The sequence below is a fragment of the Lasioglossum baleicum genome, chromosome 3 (genome assembly GCF_051020765.1).
Source record: "Lasioglossum baleicum chromosome 3, iyLasBale1, whole genome shotgun sequence".
Lineage (NCBI taxonomy): Eukaryota > Metazoa > Arthropoda > Insecta > Hymenoptera > Halictidae > Lasioglossum > Lasioglossum baleicum.
In genome coordinates this window covers 1,580,272-1,597,055 of record NC_134931.1, presented here as the reverse complement: position 1 = coordinate 1,597,055, position 16,784 = coordinate 1,580,272, and the positions used below count along the sequence as shown (strand labels likewise).

General features: G+C 41.3%; 3 protein-coding genes across 7 annotated transcripts in view; 1 reads left to right on the top strand and 2 right to left on the bottom strand.

Moving 5' to 3' along the window:
• Window positions 1–1,933: 1,933 nt before the first annotated feature.
• On the bottom strand, window positions 1,934–7,543 carry LOC143207123 (alaserpin-like). Its single transcript, XM_076420231.1, has 8 exons — window positions 6,801–7,543; window positions 6,401–6,605; window positions 3,284–3,463; window positions 3,002–3,212; window positions 2,730–2,944; window positions 2,496–2,675; window positions 2,293–2,425; window positions 1,934–2,225 (listed from the first exon to the last, which is right to left on the bottom strand). The coding sequence occupies exons 2-8, from the start codon at window positions 6,536–6,538 to the stop codon at window positions 2,065–2,067; spliced, it is 1,218 nt and encodes a 405-aa protein (XP_076276346.1). The 5' UTR covers window positions 6,539–6,605; window positions 6,801–7,543; the 3' UTR covers window positions 1,934–2,064.
• Window positions 7,544–8,997: 1,454 nt separating this feature from the next.
• Window positions 8,998–10,344, top strand: Mrpl24 (mitochondrial ribosomal protein L24). Its single transcript, XM_076420234.1, has 5 exons — window positions 8,998–9,218; window positions 9,291–9,476; window positions 9,662–9,864; window positions 9,934–10,120; window positions 10,204–10,344. Exons 1-5 carry the CDS (start codon window positions 9,123–9,125, stop codon window positions 10,288–10,290), a joined length of 759 nt encoding a protein of 252 aa, XP_076276349.1. The 5' UTR covers window positions 8,998–9,122; the 3' UTR covers window positions 10,291–10,344.
• Window positions 10,345–10,447: 103 nt separating this feature from the next.
• Window positions 10,448–16,784, bottom strand: part of Bbg (PDZ domain-containing protein big bang) — a 123,202-nt gene continuing 116,865 nt past the window's right edge. For all 5 annotated transcript variants that reach the window (XM_076420213.1, XM_076420210.1, XM_076420211.1 and 2 more), the window contains 4 exons: window positions 15,575–16,491; window positions 12,510–14,919; window positions 11,871–12,026; window positions 10,448–11,643 (listed from right to left, as the gene is read on the bottom strand). In XM_076420213.1, coding sequence (XP_076276328.1) covers window positions 11,474–11,643; window positions 11,871–12,026; window positions 12,510–14,919; window positions 15,575–16,491 — 3,653 coding nt within the window. In that variant the 3' untranslated portion in view covers window positions 10,448–11,473. The remainder of the gene's footprint in view (window positions 11,644–11,870; window positions 12,027–12,509; window positions 14,920–15,574; window positions 16,492–16,784) is intronic.

The window sequence follows — 16,784 nt, the reverse complement described above, 5'->3', positions numbered from 1 at the left end:
ATTCAAACTTGGCCGCTACCTAACACCTTTTATGGTCATTGGTTTAAAGAGTAGCGGCCAAGTTTGAATAATTTAGCCCTCCATGTGACTCTTTAAAAATTAAATAGCGTTCTTTTTAACTAATTTTTACAAACGCTTTTTTCAGTATTGCAAGAGGTGTTTCTAAGCTAACGAACTTGGCCGTTACTTTTTAAACCAATGACCATAAAAGGTGTTAGGTAGCGGCTAAGTTTGAATAATTTAGCCCTCCATGTAATTCATTAAAAATTAAATAGCGTTCTTTTAAACTAATTTTTACAAACGCTTTTTTCAGTATTGCAAGAGGTATTTCTAAGCTAACGAACTTGGCCGTATTTTGTTTGATCTCACAACTTTTTACGGCCATAAGAACTTGGCTCCTGTTTACAGAATGTTTTTGTTGGGATATGTATAATATACTCTCTGATATATATCAGTGGATGAGACATTGTGCGCTTTTTCGCGGATGCGCGAGTTTCGTCAGGACGTCCTATGAGAGAGGAAATTTCGTCTTCGTCCTAAATATATAAGTTTGTGGAGAACAAGAAATTACCGGAAAAGTTCAGAAGTTTATATATTACAAGTACAGTATCAAATAGTACTTACAGTGACTTCCATTAATATTCGGACGTTCTAAAAGAAATGATAACCTTTTTAGTATTGGACTATACGATTTAAACTTTTTTGGGAAGCTAGAGCAATTAGTTCACTACATGATGTGAAGAGATATTTTTTCGAAAATTGCAATTGCTCAGAATTCTAGAGAAAATACTAAAAGTTGCATTTTGTAACCTTTTCATGTGGGCCTATATTGAAAATTTAAGAAATAAAAGTTTCGTCGGAATCGGTTGACGCGGGAAAAAAAGAAGTATTTCCTCTGCAATGACAACAACCTGCAATTTTTTTCAAAAATTTGTCACGTTCTATATTTACGTATGGTTCAATATTTAAAAGTCCAAAAATGAGTGGGAGTCACTGTAAATATGTAGTTATTAACAGGGCTTCGGAGTCGGTAGAAAAAATTCATAACTCCAACTCCGACTTCAACTCTTTTTTTACCTTCGACTCCGAATCCGACGCCGATTTCTACTCCGACTCCGACTCCGACTCTCCAAATTGAAAAAATTCCTCCTCAAAATAATTAAGAGTTTTAATAAAACTGAGTAAATAGTTGAAATATTGTATTAAACTCTAAGAATATGGAACTGATAATTCTGATACAACACAACACGACTGTTACTTTCTGACTTGCAGGAAATAGTCAGAAAATACTACATACTATACATAACTTTAACTGTTTCTCTTCTACATAGTGCCGAGGTATATGTATACATAATACATATACAATACGTCTATTGTATATACTGGAGATCGAATATTAGCAATTTATTTATGTATACATAAATCTATTAATGATTTATAAACAAAAGCGCCAGAGTTGGAGTCGAAGTCGATACATTTTTTTTCTACACTGACTCCGACTCCGGGAGTCGATATACATATATACATATAGCTTTTTCTTACTCCGGCTCCGACTCCAGTGATCAGCAATTATTCCCAAACTCCGACTCCGAAGCCCTGGTTATTAATTGAAATCCAAACAACTAAATAGAGACGATGTATAAATCCGCTTTGACGTATTTTTTTCAACAGATAGAGAACGTTACTATACCAGAGTTGAAAATCATGTCATAAACCCTAGGTTTAAAAACAAGCGGTAAGAAAAATGAATTTACCCAGAGGATTAAATAATATTATGATTAAAATGGTACAAATTTCAGGAATGATTAAAATCTATAACCTAACTAACTATAAATTCAAGAATTATCTAGTATTTATAAGTAAATTTTATGCGAATCTATATTCTGTAATCTATAAAATAGGTCAGGTGATAAAACACATGTACAGATACAACTTATAACAGTTCTAATCATATTTGATATTGGTTTATTTCCTTATGTAATACATGCATTATACAATAAAGTGTATGTGCGCATAAAAATGCTGGTTCAGTTTATAATTACATATCGATATTGTTCGTAGACATTATAGTTCATCTTTTTCGGCTATAGATTCTATGTCTTTTACATTTCCAATAAAGAGAGGTATGTTATATGGTTTATGTTTAATTATAAAAATGAATGGTCGATTTACTAAAAATTCTGGAATACCTAGCTCCAGTGAACATGGTATTAGTGTTAGGAAAGCTAAAATAATTCATCTGTTAAACACTTATCGAACTTATTTAATTCTATCAGAATTCAATATAGTTACTTGCAGCTGCAGCTTCGGTACCCTCCTCGTTTACATCTATCATAGCTTTATGTATGCATTTGCCAACTTTTAAAGGTTCGTTTGAAATATATCCAAAATCGGCATTATCTTCGAACATATTATTTAAACCGAGCTAAAATTTTCAAAATTGATTAAAACACAGAACTCTCTATGATCCTATGCGAGAAATTTATTGTTAATACTTTGCGTAAGATATCTTCTAAATCCACCATAAACTCTATTTTAAATTTTGGAAGATACAATTCAACTGTACGATATCTTCCAGATGCATTTGCAAGAACTTCCCACGAAAAACTGTCTTGTAACTTTGAAAGTCCGTCCACTTCATTTGGCAATACTATGGTCATAACGATATCCTTGTTCTGCAAAATAGTTTATCAATTTTCGATCCAAAACATTTGTGTATTTGGACATACCATATATGGAATTTCAATAAATTTTGCATCCAATGTTGGTACTTCACCATAATTATATCTAGACTTATTGAACATTGTTGCTACCATTTTCTGTTTACTTTTTGTCACATGAAATACTTTATTCTGGGTTCGGTCCTTGTCAAATTTATGCAACCACGCACCATTAAAATAGATTGCATTTACTAATACCAATTTCACGTTTTTGTCAAAATCACCTACGAACAATATTATTATTATTATTTTTCATTACTTTCTATATTGGAATAATTTACCTGAAGACACGAGATCAGAAATTTTATCTTTTGTTGCTTGTTTAACCCATGCGTTGATTTCTTCCGCTGCCTCTTTCTTATGTTCAAAATCTAATTTTGAAATAACAGATTTGTAAGTACTTGTTCCTGATGTCACAAAGTCTGTTAACAACTCAAATCCTTCTTGAATGTACATTGCATTAGCAATATGTATTTTAATATAGTTCAGAGCCTTGTAAATGTACAAATCAATGATTAGGACTATCTAATTTTCTTTACAATCAAGTACAGTAACTTTCTTACATTTAATGCATCCATCAAAGCAGTATATCCTTTCTCTACAGAATTTTTGTCCTGATGGTAGAGACCAGTTGTCAATTCCCTTAACGTTTCATTTTTTGCACCGCAAGAAAGTAAAGATAAGATCATATGCACACTTAACGGGGAACTAACAACATTTGCTCCGCTGGTAAGAGACAATTCCTAAAATCAAGTGAATAACTTTGTTTTCGTTCATTCTTTCCACACAGGTTTTTAGTAATGTTAAATTTAAATAACATCTTTAATAAAGAATTAGTAAAAGAAGTAATCGTGTTAAGTAATCATTGCAATTACTCCTTTCACAATTACTGGTTGAGCCAAAGTAATTACAATTAGCAATTGCAATGACATGTAATTGTAATTTTATTTCTGCAATTTCAAATTACAGTAGTTGTAATTGCAATTGGAATTACATTGTTTCTGTTCTCTTCTCCTCTATGAGCTAAAATTTACCAAAGCGTATTTGGAATAGAAGAATAATACATTTTTTTATGTGTATTAGGCAGAGTTGGGCATTATTCGAATGAAATTTCATTCGAATTCCCAGCGAATAAAAATTACGAATAAAATTTTATTCGAATGAATTTTTATTCGAATAAATCTTTATTCGAATAACCCAGCGAATAAAAATTTATTCGAATAAGCCAGCGAATAAAAATTTATTCGAATAAGCCAGCGGGCGAATAAAGGTATTGAATGACATCGCGCCGACGCGACGGCTGTGCTTATTCTCGGCCTTTATTCTTATTCGCTGCCGTCATTTAAAATAACGAATAACGAATAAAAGATCCGAGATTTATTCGTGACTAACGAATAACGAATAAACCCTGAGCTTTATTCGTTATTCGAAATAAAATTTGCCCAACTCTGAGTATTAGGTGTGTCCGTTAAGTTATGTCACCATTTTTTAGGCATTTCCGGTAGTGTAATTAAAAAATGTTTTAGACAAAAGTTTCTCAGTACTTGGTGTGCTACTTGTTTGCATATTCTTAAATCTGAAAATATGCTTTTTACGTAAAAAAAGTAAAGGTCACCTTAACTTTCTTAAATGGCACCGTATGTTTTGGACGTCATAGGATTCTTGCTGACGTCGAGACGAATTCAACAGTGTATTATACTATGACCTTGAAATGACCTCAAACTCGAAAATTTTATGCAAACGTAACTTCAATGAAAAATTATTTCTTACGCAACACAGAAAGTTACATTAGATGTTCGAATTAGGGCGTCTCGGTTTATGTTATTACATGCAGTTGTTATGCGATTCCGAAGTTCTTGAACATTACTGATTGTTGTGTCGTATACAACAGATTGCAGATATCGATCCCCAAACAGTGTTGGGCAAAATTTATTTCGACTAACGAATAAAGAATAACGAATAAATCCCAGGATTTATTCGAGAATAACGAATAACGATTTTATTCGCTGGAAATTATTCGTAGCTAACGAATAACGCTTTATTCGTTATTCGTTAGTCACGAATGAATCCCGGGACTTTTATTCGTTATTCGTTATTCTAAATGACGGCAGCGAATAAGAATAAAGGCCGGAGAATATGCGCAGCCGGCGCCGGCGACAATCGACAATCGACACCCGACACCTCGAGGCTGAGGCCGAGACGAGCTATGGATTGATGTTGACGATTGATATAACTAAATAACAGTGATTCTTTTTCACACAAGCACACAGTGTGTCGAGTATATGGTAATTCGGGAAAAAAGTCATAACTCTTAAACTATGCAATTTTCGAGTAAAGTATCTTAATACTTTTTGAAATAAAATGCAAAGACGAATCGATTGGTATATAAAAAAAAATTATTTCTAATTATTAAAAAAATTTTTTTTTTTAATTATTAAAAAAGATTTTTTTTTCAATTGCGATAACTTTGTTTTTTATGTTTTTTTTATTGAGTTATTTTCGATTTACTGCGACATATTGTAATTAATTTTAACTAAGCAACTGCCTAGATTTTGAGCATATTTTATTTCGAATAACAAATAAAAATTAATAAATAAAATATGAGGATTTATTCGTTAATATAATAATGATTTCATTCGGTAAACAATTATTCAGTAGTAAATTATTCCAAATAACGTTTGACGCCTAAATAGTAGTGGTTAGTGGTTAGGTTAGTAGTGGTGACCGACCCTAGGTCCGGGACTGGGACCTTCGTTATCTTTACACATACTTTGTTGCCACGATACACATACACGTAGCTGGTGCCGACTGCCGAGCCGAGTGCCGCGTGCCGCGTGCGATGTCGGTGACGCGATGTCATGCGACACCATTATTCGCTGAGCTATGCTATTCGAATAAATTTTTATTCGCTGGCTTATTTGAATAAATTTTTATTCGCTGGGTTGTTCGAATAAATTTTTATTCGCTGGGTTTTTACGAATAAATTTTTATTCGCTGGGTTATTCGACTAAAAATTCATTCGAATAAAAATTTAGTCGAATAAAAATTATTCGAATAAAAATTTAGTCGAATAACCCAGCGAATAAAAATTTATTCGTAATTTTTATTCGCTGGTTATTCGAATGAAATTTCAATCGAATAACGCCCAACTCTGTCCCCAAAGAACTTCGGAATCGCATACCAACTGCATGTAATAACAAAAACCGAGACGCCCTAATTATGGCGGCAACAAAAAGTCTAATACAAAGAGCGGTGCTCTGTATCGTAGAAGATGGATCGCAGTTCGAACATCTAATGTAACTTGCTTTGTTTTGTAAGAAATAATTTTTGATTAAAGTTACGTTTGTACAAAATTTTCGAGTTTGAGGTCATTTCAAGGTCATAGTATAATACACTGTTGAATTCGTCTCGACGTCAGCAAGAATCCTATGACGTCCAAAACATATGGTGCCATTTAAAAAAGTCAAGGTGACCTTTACTTTTTTTACGTAAAAAGCATTTTTTCAGATTTAGGAATATGTGAACATGTAGCTCACCAAATACTGAGAAACTTTTGTCTAAAACATTTTTTAATTGCACTACTGGAATTGCTCAAAAAATGGTGACATAACTTAACGGATACACTCTGTATAACACGCGTTGTACAATAAATATATATGTATAAATACATTTATACTTACCCTGTGAAAAACTTTTGTAAATTCCAAGCAAGATGCAGACAAATTTTTACATATATTTGTGCTTTCTGCAGCCATGTTAAGTGATTGTGCTGGCGCGATTACAAGAAATGTAGTCAAGACTGTAAAACAACAATACATTTACTAATGTAATAAGCGAAATAAGTACTATGTTTATATATTCATGATATAGAGTATAGAGCACCACCTGTGGGTAATAAAAAATACATTGTTATTGTTATTAATAAATATATTAATACGATGGTGTATATTTAACAAGAACAGTTGTATGTACTTTTCACTACGAATAAAGAAATGCCGACATATTGTGTATCTCATATTTCAGTACACGTTAAATAAATTAATTTGCAGTTTAACTTTAAACTTGAAAGGGTGTACGTACAGTAAATTTTCTATAAATGCAAGGCCTCCGGGGAATTTCTTCGCATCTATCGCATATGGTACTACTTCTTGAGTTTTAAAGGCCGAGCCGTTCGTAGAGGAGGACAGCACGTGTAAAGAGAGACCACTGACGGCAATTGTCGATCAATCGATACGACGCAGTGCTATATACCAGATGAGGGGAATCACAGTGATATGATGTACTCCCTCTCTGATGACCAGACCAATCTACGGCATGGGCACCGTGGTGCTAGATGGGAGCCAGACGGATCCCAAATTCTCGGAAATACTCTCCTCGTTTTCCCCTTCCACTATCCTTTTCCAGCACCATGCGCACACTTCAACTCCAACGTCCCCCACTAAGCCCGTAGACGAAGATTGTAGACTAATGTAGACTGTAGATGAGTGAGTACTCAGTGTACTCAGTACTCAGTACACCGGTCACTCCTTGGCGGCGCTGGCATTGTATTCTACGTTCAATTCGGGACCTGACTCACCTGACCAGAACGTTATAGTTAATAGTTAATAATATTAACTATTAAATAATAGTATCTGATCGGTGGTTGAAGCTAGTTCTGATCCATGCCACAGATTTAATAACAGTAAAATGGGTTCTGTTTCCTGCTAAAGATGGTGTAAGTTCTGTTCCATGCTAAAGATGATGTAGGAGCTGTTCCAGGCTAAACATGATGTGGAGACAAAAGTGGCACGGCCAAACCCCGGGCGTGAGCCGGCTCATTTCCTCTCTGCTGATATTAATTTATTGTAACTATTGTAAGTCAAAGTCAAAAGTCACCATAAATATGAAGATTGCCTGAAAGGGTGTAGACTCGGCTCGAGCAAGAGTGTGTTGCACACTCACACACCGCTAGACACTGTATACGTACACGAGATTGCAGGGGTCCGGCTCTAGATGGTATCCGTCTCGCTAATGCACATTTAGTCACAATCGTGTCCTACCCTACGTAGTCACAATGGCTAGATAAAACATCAATCTAGCGCGCGAGCTCGTAAAAGTGGCCTACTTTTGCGTTTTCGAGACGTAATTTGCATTATTCGGCAGCATGTAGCGGAGCCGCGAGAAGCATTGGGCGGCGCGATAGTGCTGCCACTGTCAAGAGACACACATTTTCTTAAATATCGAGAGAAGTGGGATCCTTATAGAAACGGTGGGAACCTCGCGCGCTAGCGGGGACACATACAATGTCAATGCAATGTTTATTATGTTAAAACAAACGTATTTAAATCAACCGTTCATCTAGAGCCGAAGCACCGACGTCGGTGGCCGAAGCATACACTCAGAAGGGACGCTCCTCTGAAACTACACCTCCGGCATTTTTCCGCTACGAGCGCTGAAGTCTGGTTCTTGTCATTCGGTCACCAGGCAATTCAATCACTGTATCGATAAACCGGGGGTTGAGAAGTGTTGCCGGTAAGTTAGGCTTCATACGCAAACGTGACGTCACTATACGGCTGACGATGATGCTGCGTTGGTGTGCTCGAGTGAGAGTTTTTAGCACAGCTCACCGCTCGGGCAGCGTGTATGTACGTGTGCCTGGGCGGATTGCAAGGGTTCAGCTCCCGACGTTATTCGTCTCGCTAATGCACATTTGAGACCCCTACGTAGTCACAATCGCTAGATAAAAGATCAATCTAGTGCGTGAGCTCGCCTAAGTAGCCTACTTTTGTGTTTTCGAGACGTAATTTACATCGCGCTGTCGAATAATGTAAATTACGCCTCGAAAACGCAAAATTAGGCCACTTGGGTGAGCTCACGCGCTAGATTGATCTTTTATCTAGCGATTGTTACTACGTAGGGGTCTCAAATGTGCATTAGCGAGACAAATAACGTCCGGAGCCGGACCCTTGCAAAGTTGCAATCCGCCTATTTAGGCACACGTACACGCTGCTCAGGCGTACACGCTTGCTGATGAAGTCTGACTTACCGGCAACATTTATTGATGCAGTGACTGCTGTCACCGCCGAGATGGTATCTCGTTAGCGCTGCTGTGCCTCTCGACCACGGAGCACCGTGCTCTCGACAGTCTCGACGATTCAACGAGAGAACATGTACCCAGCTCCCCTACAGGACGGAGCTCAAACTAATTTCGAGGTCACAAACGGATCTACACTGATCTACACCCTGAAAGGCGAATCTACACCAATCTGCACTGCCATCTACAACGTAAATACAGCGCCACCTGTTTTTAGAAGTACATCAGAAGTACATCCTCATTGATCGATTCGAAGACTCGATTGTTGGTTCTGTTTGTTTACAATTTAGAACTGTGAACAAGTGAATTTTCAGTGATAATTTTGTACAATGAGGCTCACGAATGGTTTATTTACGCGATTGAAGAAGTGGTCGAAAGCGTATGCGAATTTACCGGATCGCTACATAGAACGAGTCACCGAACAAGTAATGCTTTAATTAGTACTTACCGCAACTGTTTGCATGTGTTTCTTTATTTACAACTAAATGTTTGTGTAGGTTTATTGGAAAACACCGCGTGGCAAACCACAGTACCTACCACGGACGATCAAACGCAAGAATATTTACTTCTCCGTTCATCGACCATGGACGACTGGTTTCCAGCTAGACAATGTGCCTGGCAGGAACACTCAATTCGTTCACGTTGAGCCTATAAAGAATTGGAGCTTCTTCCGTGGAGATCGTGTACGTAACGTTAATATTAAATCCTCTCCCAATTGCGAGCACGTTTATTTAAATATCACTCGTTTATGTTATTTTCCTAACCATACCTAACCTTAAGTTGGATAGTAAATAGTATCACACGAGTCCAAAGCGTTAAAGCGTTAATTAGTAGGTTCCAAGTATTTGTTGTCATGTCCTGGTTTCAGGTGGAAATATTATGTGGCGCCGACAAAGGAAAACAGGGGTATGTGAGGGATATTTATCAGGAGAGAAATTGGATTATCGTGGAAGGGTTGAACACAAAATTGGAATGTCTGGGAAAAACTAAAGACTTCCCTGGAGTTTATGCCCGCGTTGAACAACCTCTATTGGTCACAATGCAAGTCCAATTGGTCGATCCTGCTGATCTGTGAGTACCGCAGGGATGCAATTCAGAATTGTGCTATCTAATACACTTGTATACATTCGCTCATTTCAGAAAAGCCACTTCCATCGAATGGAGGTACACGGAAGATGGTGACCATGTACGAGTGTCCACTCGAACCGGTAGAATCATCCCGATGCCAGAATCGAGCAAAGAAACTATAGATTATAAGAACCCTGAGGTATACCAAGAGAAAGCTAAAGACACAGTTTCGGAAGATGTATTGGAAGTGACGTTCGATGTACGTAATCGATGTGTTCGCATCAGTCTGTATCGTGTTAGATCGTATTAGAAGTTTGTTATTTCAATGTTTTCTTGATTCAGGCTCCCTTGAAAACGTTCGAGATGGATCTGATGGACAAGATGGGCATCAAAGAGACCCGTGTGCCGAAGAAATACTATTGGTATTAATGTACAAACGAAAATGGAATGAATAGAACTAGGTATGTTAATTTTGTTTTCAAACCTGTGTACATTTTATTTGATCCTCCCTTGCAAATTCTTGCGCCGGGGATGTCGCTGCATCTAAAACAAGGAAAAGGGCTGGAAGGAATGATATGTTGAGACATTTGCAATTCGATCGTATTGTTTATTATCGACAAAAGTTACATTGCGGCGCTTCCTATTCATGAATCTTGTATAGAAAATATGTACGAGGGGGTGGGGTTAGGGGGGAACGAACAAGCATAAGTAAACGTTAAAGAATCAAAGCAATTAATCAAATATCTCGTAAATATTTGTTAGGCTAGAATATATTGTTATTGCGAGTGGTTTTCTGCTCTCATTAACGTTTGTTAGTTTTTAATAATAACACACATACATATCACAGCACGATTTTTAACAAACGCAAATCTAGAAACGAATGTCAGTCTACAATTAAATAATTCAGTAAACGTAAACGCGTTATATTAACATATCTTTTCCCCTCCGACGGTTCCCTTTTTTTTCTTTTTTAATTATGTACGACAGTTTTTTCTAGACACCCGTGTTACATCTCGAATTCTTGCGCATTTCCTATTTACAAATTCCTTCTCTTCGTTTTGGTCCTGGCAAATTCGCGTTTCGCGAGATTGCGAGGACGGAAGCGTGTCTCTACTCTCTCTCTTCCCCTATCTCACCCTCTCTTTACGACCTCATCATGATCTCGTTACGATCTAGGTACTAGCTAAGTAGGAAAAGCGTTCCTTCCTATTGATCCGTGTTCGAAACAACGGTAACACGTATAAATTATAGTTCGACGGATACCAGAAAACAAAACGAAAAGGACAAAGAAGAATGATCTCCCTGAAGAACGGAGGTATCCAAACAATCACGTAACAATAATACCTCGGCAGAATAAGCACGGCACCGACGATTCTAAGTAACGCTCCTTACGACTGAACAAAATTCATTCGTTACGCTTAAAACCAACATGAAAAAGAACTTCGAACACGGGACATTTCAGAGATACAATCTCTCGTTCGCATTGTATCGTTCGATTCTTCGAGCTCGAATCTCGTCTCGCCTCGCAATCTTTCATTCAACGATCGCGAGGGTTCTGCCCTTTCGATCGGCATTCCTCGCAGGGCGCGTCCCCCATCTAATTGACTATCATTCACGACGATTTGGTGGCAGGATGCCTGACTAGGAGGTTCACTTCGCCGTCGTGTAGTTTCTTCATCAGCGACCACGCCTCGATCCTCGACATGCGTGTCACATCGTTCCCATTCACTTCCAACAATTGGTCCCCTGCGTTCAAGGCACCTGTTTTCTCGGCAGCACCTCCTATAATGATTATCGTCATCGGTATTACACGGCTGAGGCTCGATAAGGCGCGATGATGATCGAAAGAAGCATTCTCTCTGAGACGTGTCGGGACTTTCAGTGACGGAGGTTCATTTATAAATAAGAATGCAACGAGGAGTAGGAGGATTTAAAGTGGAAAGGAGTGTTGGTATAAGCGACAGGACTTGCCAATTAATTTGATAAATTGAGAAACTTTTGTAACTCACCGGTAAATATTTTCTTGATCACCAGCGGCCTGTCCCCAAGAGGACTGTCTCTGCCACCCTCTAAGCTGAATCCTAAACCAGCCCCATCTTTATACACTGCTACCACCGAGGGCGGTCCCCAAGCAGTATCTTCTGCGACACCGTTCACCTCGAATCCTTTGGGAAAGAGAATTTAAAACATAACTATGTTTATTGACTTTCGTCATTCGGAGTTTTATGCGACAAACATTCTTTTCGCTGTAACTGTGACAGTGTAAATACTCAGTTACACGAATCCAGTTTGAACCGGCAACAGTTTAAAAATTTGATTGTGTACACTTATGATTTTCAATGCGCCGTTCGAGAGCTTTGCAAACAGTTTTCCACTAGTACAATCAGTACTATGTACACTGATAAATTATACTGTTAACTGAACATGCACTTTAAGGCGTGTCTCGATACAGTATCAGTATCATCGTTAGCAATGCTTGCGAAATGGCTAATTTTTCGGGAGAGACCGACTAGGAACACTTGACAACCGCTGTCAATGAGCTTCAAACTTCAAGATTCAATCCTCAAGCGTCAAGGTTTAAGGTTCTACCTTTAAGGTTCAAGCCCAGAGGTGTCTCTAACGCAAAGCAACACAGCGTTCGTACTCACCTTCGATGATAGTTTCGACGCTGGCGGTCCGTGACCTCAGTCTGCACCCGTCCTCGGTCCTGGCTCTGGAGACGACGAGGACCACCTCGGACCTGGGCTGCTTCAGCACGGCCAGGCTCTCCCTATGCGTGAGACCTCGCGTGCTTCTTCCATTGATGCTGAGGATCCTGTCTCCCCTCTGCACCCGTCCGTCCCTGTCAGCGATCGAATGCGCGAGCACTCTGTGCACCGTGATCTCCTTGACTTCGCAATCTGCTCCTCCAGCCAGCGTGATGCCGACGCTACCAGCAGGGTTCTCCTTGTGCAACAATACGACTATCACGTCGTGAGCACCTCTAGCTTCCTCTAGACTGGCCTCCTCAACTAGCTGCGCCAGCTCCTGCTGCGAGATCAAACTGGTGCTACTTGCAAGCGAGCTGATACTGCCAAATTGCTCGCTGCAGCACCTGTCAGTGTCAACGTCCGTGCCTGCTGACGACAGATTCTCATCTACACTGCTGTCGAGACTCGGGAATCGATTGTGAGCACTTGTAGGTGGTTGAAGAGGACTGGCAGGAGCCTCGATCTTCTCCAACGCCTTCTTCATGTCCGTAACGCTCGCGCTCCTCCGACTCAGATTCCTCGTAGTCGGGATCTTCGACATCATCTTCGACTTGTCCACCTCCACCGTTTCCTCGACGTTATCTGCGATCCGCGGTTTGCCTAGCGTCGGTATCTTTGACACAAAAGGCTTATCGTCGTTCCAAGAATCGCTCGAAGTCGCCGAGCTTCGTCTCCCATACCGATTCTCCTTCGACTCCCACACCGATTTACTCTGGCCAACAGTATTTCTCTCAGCTCTACCTTCTACGCTTTGCGTCCTTGATAATTTCGCCTCGCTCTTCGCGCTCAGGATGTCCTCCAAACTCATCTGGCTCTTGGACCGACCGAAACTGCCGTCGTCCACGTGGATCGCCGATCTAGACCTGCTCTTCGTAGTCAGGATCGTTAACAAATCGTTCTGGTCCTCGGGAATCTTCTTCGGAGTTTCGCTAACTCTGCTCCTCTGCTTCGTGATCTCCACAGAAGCAGTCTCAGCATCGTTATTACGATTTCCTGATGGTATTTGTTCATTTTCGACCACTTTGCCAGCTTTCACTATCTCCACCGTTGGCTCCGGCTTCTTCTCGATCTTCTTCACCGACTTCAGCTCCGCAGACCTAGCCAGAGCCTTCGCCTCCGTGCGCACCCACATCTTCAAGTCATTCGAAGGCTCCAACAGCTCAGACTTGGGCGGTCTAGCTATTGGAGGCGGGACGCTCCTCTTCGGAGGCAGCTTCGGCTCTTCCTCCTTAGGGAAGGACTCATCCTCCGCGAACGAATTGTCAGTCACCTCGATATAAGCAATCTTCACATCCTGAGGGCTAGAAACGGTGCTCTTTACTCTACCTTTCGGACGATCATCACCGTTTTCACCAAGATGATCCGCTTCAGGGAACTTTCTCTGTATCAAAGGCGATCCATTCAAGTCTCTCCCACTCCGACACCTTGCACTGGCTAGAATGTTCTTCCGGTTGATGGCTTCGACACTTTGCGGCTTCAGGACTCGCCTAGACAATGACTCTGCACTTGCCTGGGACCCTGAAGTCAGAGTTGACGAGGTACTGCAGTTGGTGTCGGTGCTGTTCGACCGTTTCAATTGTCTTTGAGGAATCTGCGAGGTCCTGGGTAGATTCGAGTCCACAGGTTGAGGGGATCTGGGATCCGAGCTGCTGCTGCTCGAAGACGATCTTTCGGAAACATAAGTCCTCTCGTTGACGATGCTCGTGCGAGAATAATCAGTGCTGGATTCCTTAGCGTAAGTTCTCGTTGGACTGTCCATGATGAGAGCACGATGTCTGTAGCTGGTCTCCGCGGACACGTAGGACCTCTCCGAAGAGACTGTAGATCTCTCCGAAGGCACCGGCGACATGGGTGGGCTGAATCCTCTCGAGATACTGCTCTGCGAGCTGCTCACCGCTGAATCATTATCCGAATCATCGTAGTCCATCCTGGTCTTCCTCTGCGTCGCCTTCGGTCTGCTGCGCAAACCCTCGGGCGAACTAGCTGTTGAAGCGAACTCGAAGCTGTAGTCGCTGCGAGTCGGGCTGCAGATGCTCTCTAGACTCTTGGGCGGTTCTGATATCGTTGAAGTTGAAGTTGGCGTGGCTTGGGAGGCGGTCTTCGTGGTCCCGTTTACGGGAGAATTGTTGGAAGACGTGCCGTAGACAGCCAGGCTCTTCCTCTTGAATGCTGGCGAGTACTTCGAGTGGATCTGAGGCGCTGGCATCTTGAAGGATGTTGTCGCCTTCAGCGGCACGCTCGCCGTGCTCGCGTTGCTCGCTATGGAGCTCTGGGAACCCCACTTGTCCTGGATGTTGGCCTTTGGGATCTGAAACAATAGATGTTTGCGTTATTCTCCGTGTCTTCAACTGTCTCCAACTTAACTTCTGTTTGACACAGGATGGGGGGCTGGTCCCCGGAGGTGTGCGTAATGCACCCCTCCGAGGGGCGGGCCCTTACCGCGGTCGGGGACCACCTCGCCCGCACCGGCCGGAGAGAGCGACAGGGTCACCGGAGTCATCGGAAGGTCGAGCTGGACTCAGCCTTCCATCGGGTGGCCAGGGAGGGGGAAACACAGTTGTCGTAGCTGTGGTTCCTTGTTAGGACTATTTGAGGGGGCTTCTCCTCAGGGAATGGCTTATACATGGTGGTCCATCTAACTGAAGCCACCTAAATATCTTCTTTATCAGTATCACAAGGTGAATGCTTTGCAAAACTGAAGACTCCGGGGAAAAAAGATCTTGAGAAGAAAATAACATTTGCAAAGCATTCACCTTGCGGACAATATTTACACACATTGCATTAAAAACATTTGTTATGTCATCAAAGTTGAAGGAGATATTTAGATGGCTACATTTAGATGGACCACCCTGTGTAAAGGCAGCGGGAAACCCAAATGTGTTGGAATAGAGTTCCTGGGTCCACCACGCAGTAATGTCAAGGATTTCCCTCACTTAAAAAAAGCTCAACTTCTGTTCGCTAACCTGATGCAGTATGGAATCTCGAGACTTGATCTCAGGCAGATCAACAATAGGGGCTTCGATGGGTATAGCCTCCTTCTCAGGGATGACCAATCCCCGTAGCTTAGAGATGGATCTCCTCCTCTGCTCGATCAGCTGATTGAGACTGGTCCTCCGGATGTCCTCGCTAGGTCTGCGTATGGTGGACGCCAAAGAGGTAGTCCTGTTGATCTGGGAGCTAGCGAGGAGGTCATTGCAGGTGGATCCTCGGTCCTGCAGGTAAGGCGTCGAACCAGAAAAGCTGGTCGCTCGAGTCAACGCATTCGAAACGACCGTTTTCAGTGGCACACCTGCTGAATTCTGATGATTGCCGAGATTAGACTGCAGGACGCTACTCTGCTGAGCACCGGGAGGTGCGTAGCTCTTCTTCTGGGTTTTCTCGAAGGAGCCAATCAATGAAATCGAAGCGACAGGCTTGGGTGGGACTACTGGGAACGTCTTCGAGGTGTAAATTGTTGGCGGAATGAACGAGGGACTCTGAGACAGACTGGGAGACCTCTGGCCATACTTTCTGTTTGTCTCTGGTCCCACGTTCCGTCCTGAATCCGTCAGATCGAAGGAGCTTTGAGTTCTATCAGCGAAGAAGGATGCTCTCTCTTTCTGTCCTGGACTCTTCTCATCGCTGCACACGTCTTCCGTTGATTTATACTTGGACAGTCTCCTGCCGTTCGTAGTGGCTGTTGCTACAGTGACCGAGTTTGGGAATAGTGGTCCATCTAGGCTGCTCTGCGACGAGAACATGGCGATCTTGTCCCTGACGGATCTCTCAGACTTGTCATCCTGCCGCCATAGCTCACCGTTCAAGGAAAACTTCCTCTGCGGTGGTTCCAGAGCTGGGGCGTTCCTGGAGTAGACGCTGGCAATCTCTATCTTTGGAGGACCTGGAGAGAATGCAACAGAGGATGCTGTTTAGCGAGATAGTAGAGAGCTTCTGTTAAGATTTCCAAGGAACTTGCAAACTTCCTTAATCTCTAACGAATAGATTGCGGATTTTCATGTAAACTAAAAGTTGTATAAATTGCGCAAGCTGCGAGAGCTACTTAGACAGTCTATTAATTCTTTTCATAAATGCATAAATAAATCCGCAGTATAGCCTTTGGAGAATAACAGGTATATTTGCAAACTTCTTCAATCTCTAATGAATAGATTTAGTATTTAGTATTTATCAGTTTTA

Coding starts and splice junctions, on each gene's coding strand:
- LOC143207123 (XM_076420231.1), bottom strand. CDS start 6,538: ATGTATTGTTGTTTTACAGTCTTGACTACATTTCTTGTAATCGCGCCA. Junction 2,945..3,001: donor TTCTGATCTCGTGTCTTCAG/GTAAATTATTCC, acceptor TATTGTTCGTAG/GTGATTTTGACAAAAACGTG. Junction 2,426..2,495: donor TAGAAGATATCTTACGCAAA/GTATTAACAATA, acceptor TGAAAATTTTAG/CTCGGTTTAAATAATATGTT.
- Mrpl24 (XM_076420234.1), top strand. CDS start 9,123: ATGAGGCTCACGAATGGTTTATTTACGCGATTGAAGAAGTGGTCGAAA. Junction 9,477..9,661: donor GCTTCTTCCGTGGAGATCGT/GTACGTAACGTT, acceptor TCCTGGTTTCAG/GTGGAAATATTATGTGGCGC. Junction 9,865..9,933: donor TTGGTCGATCCTGCTGATCT/GTGAGTACCGCA, acceptor CGCTCATTTCAG/AAAAGCCACTTCCATCGAAT.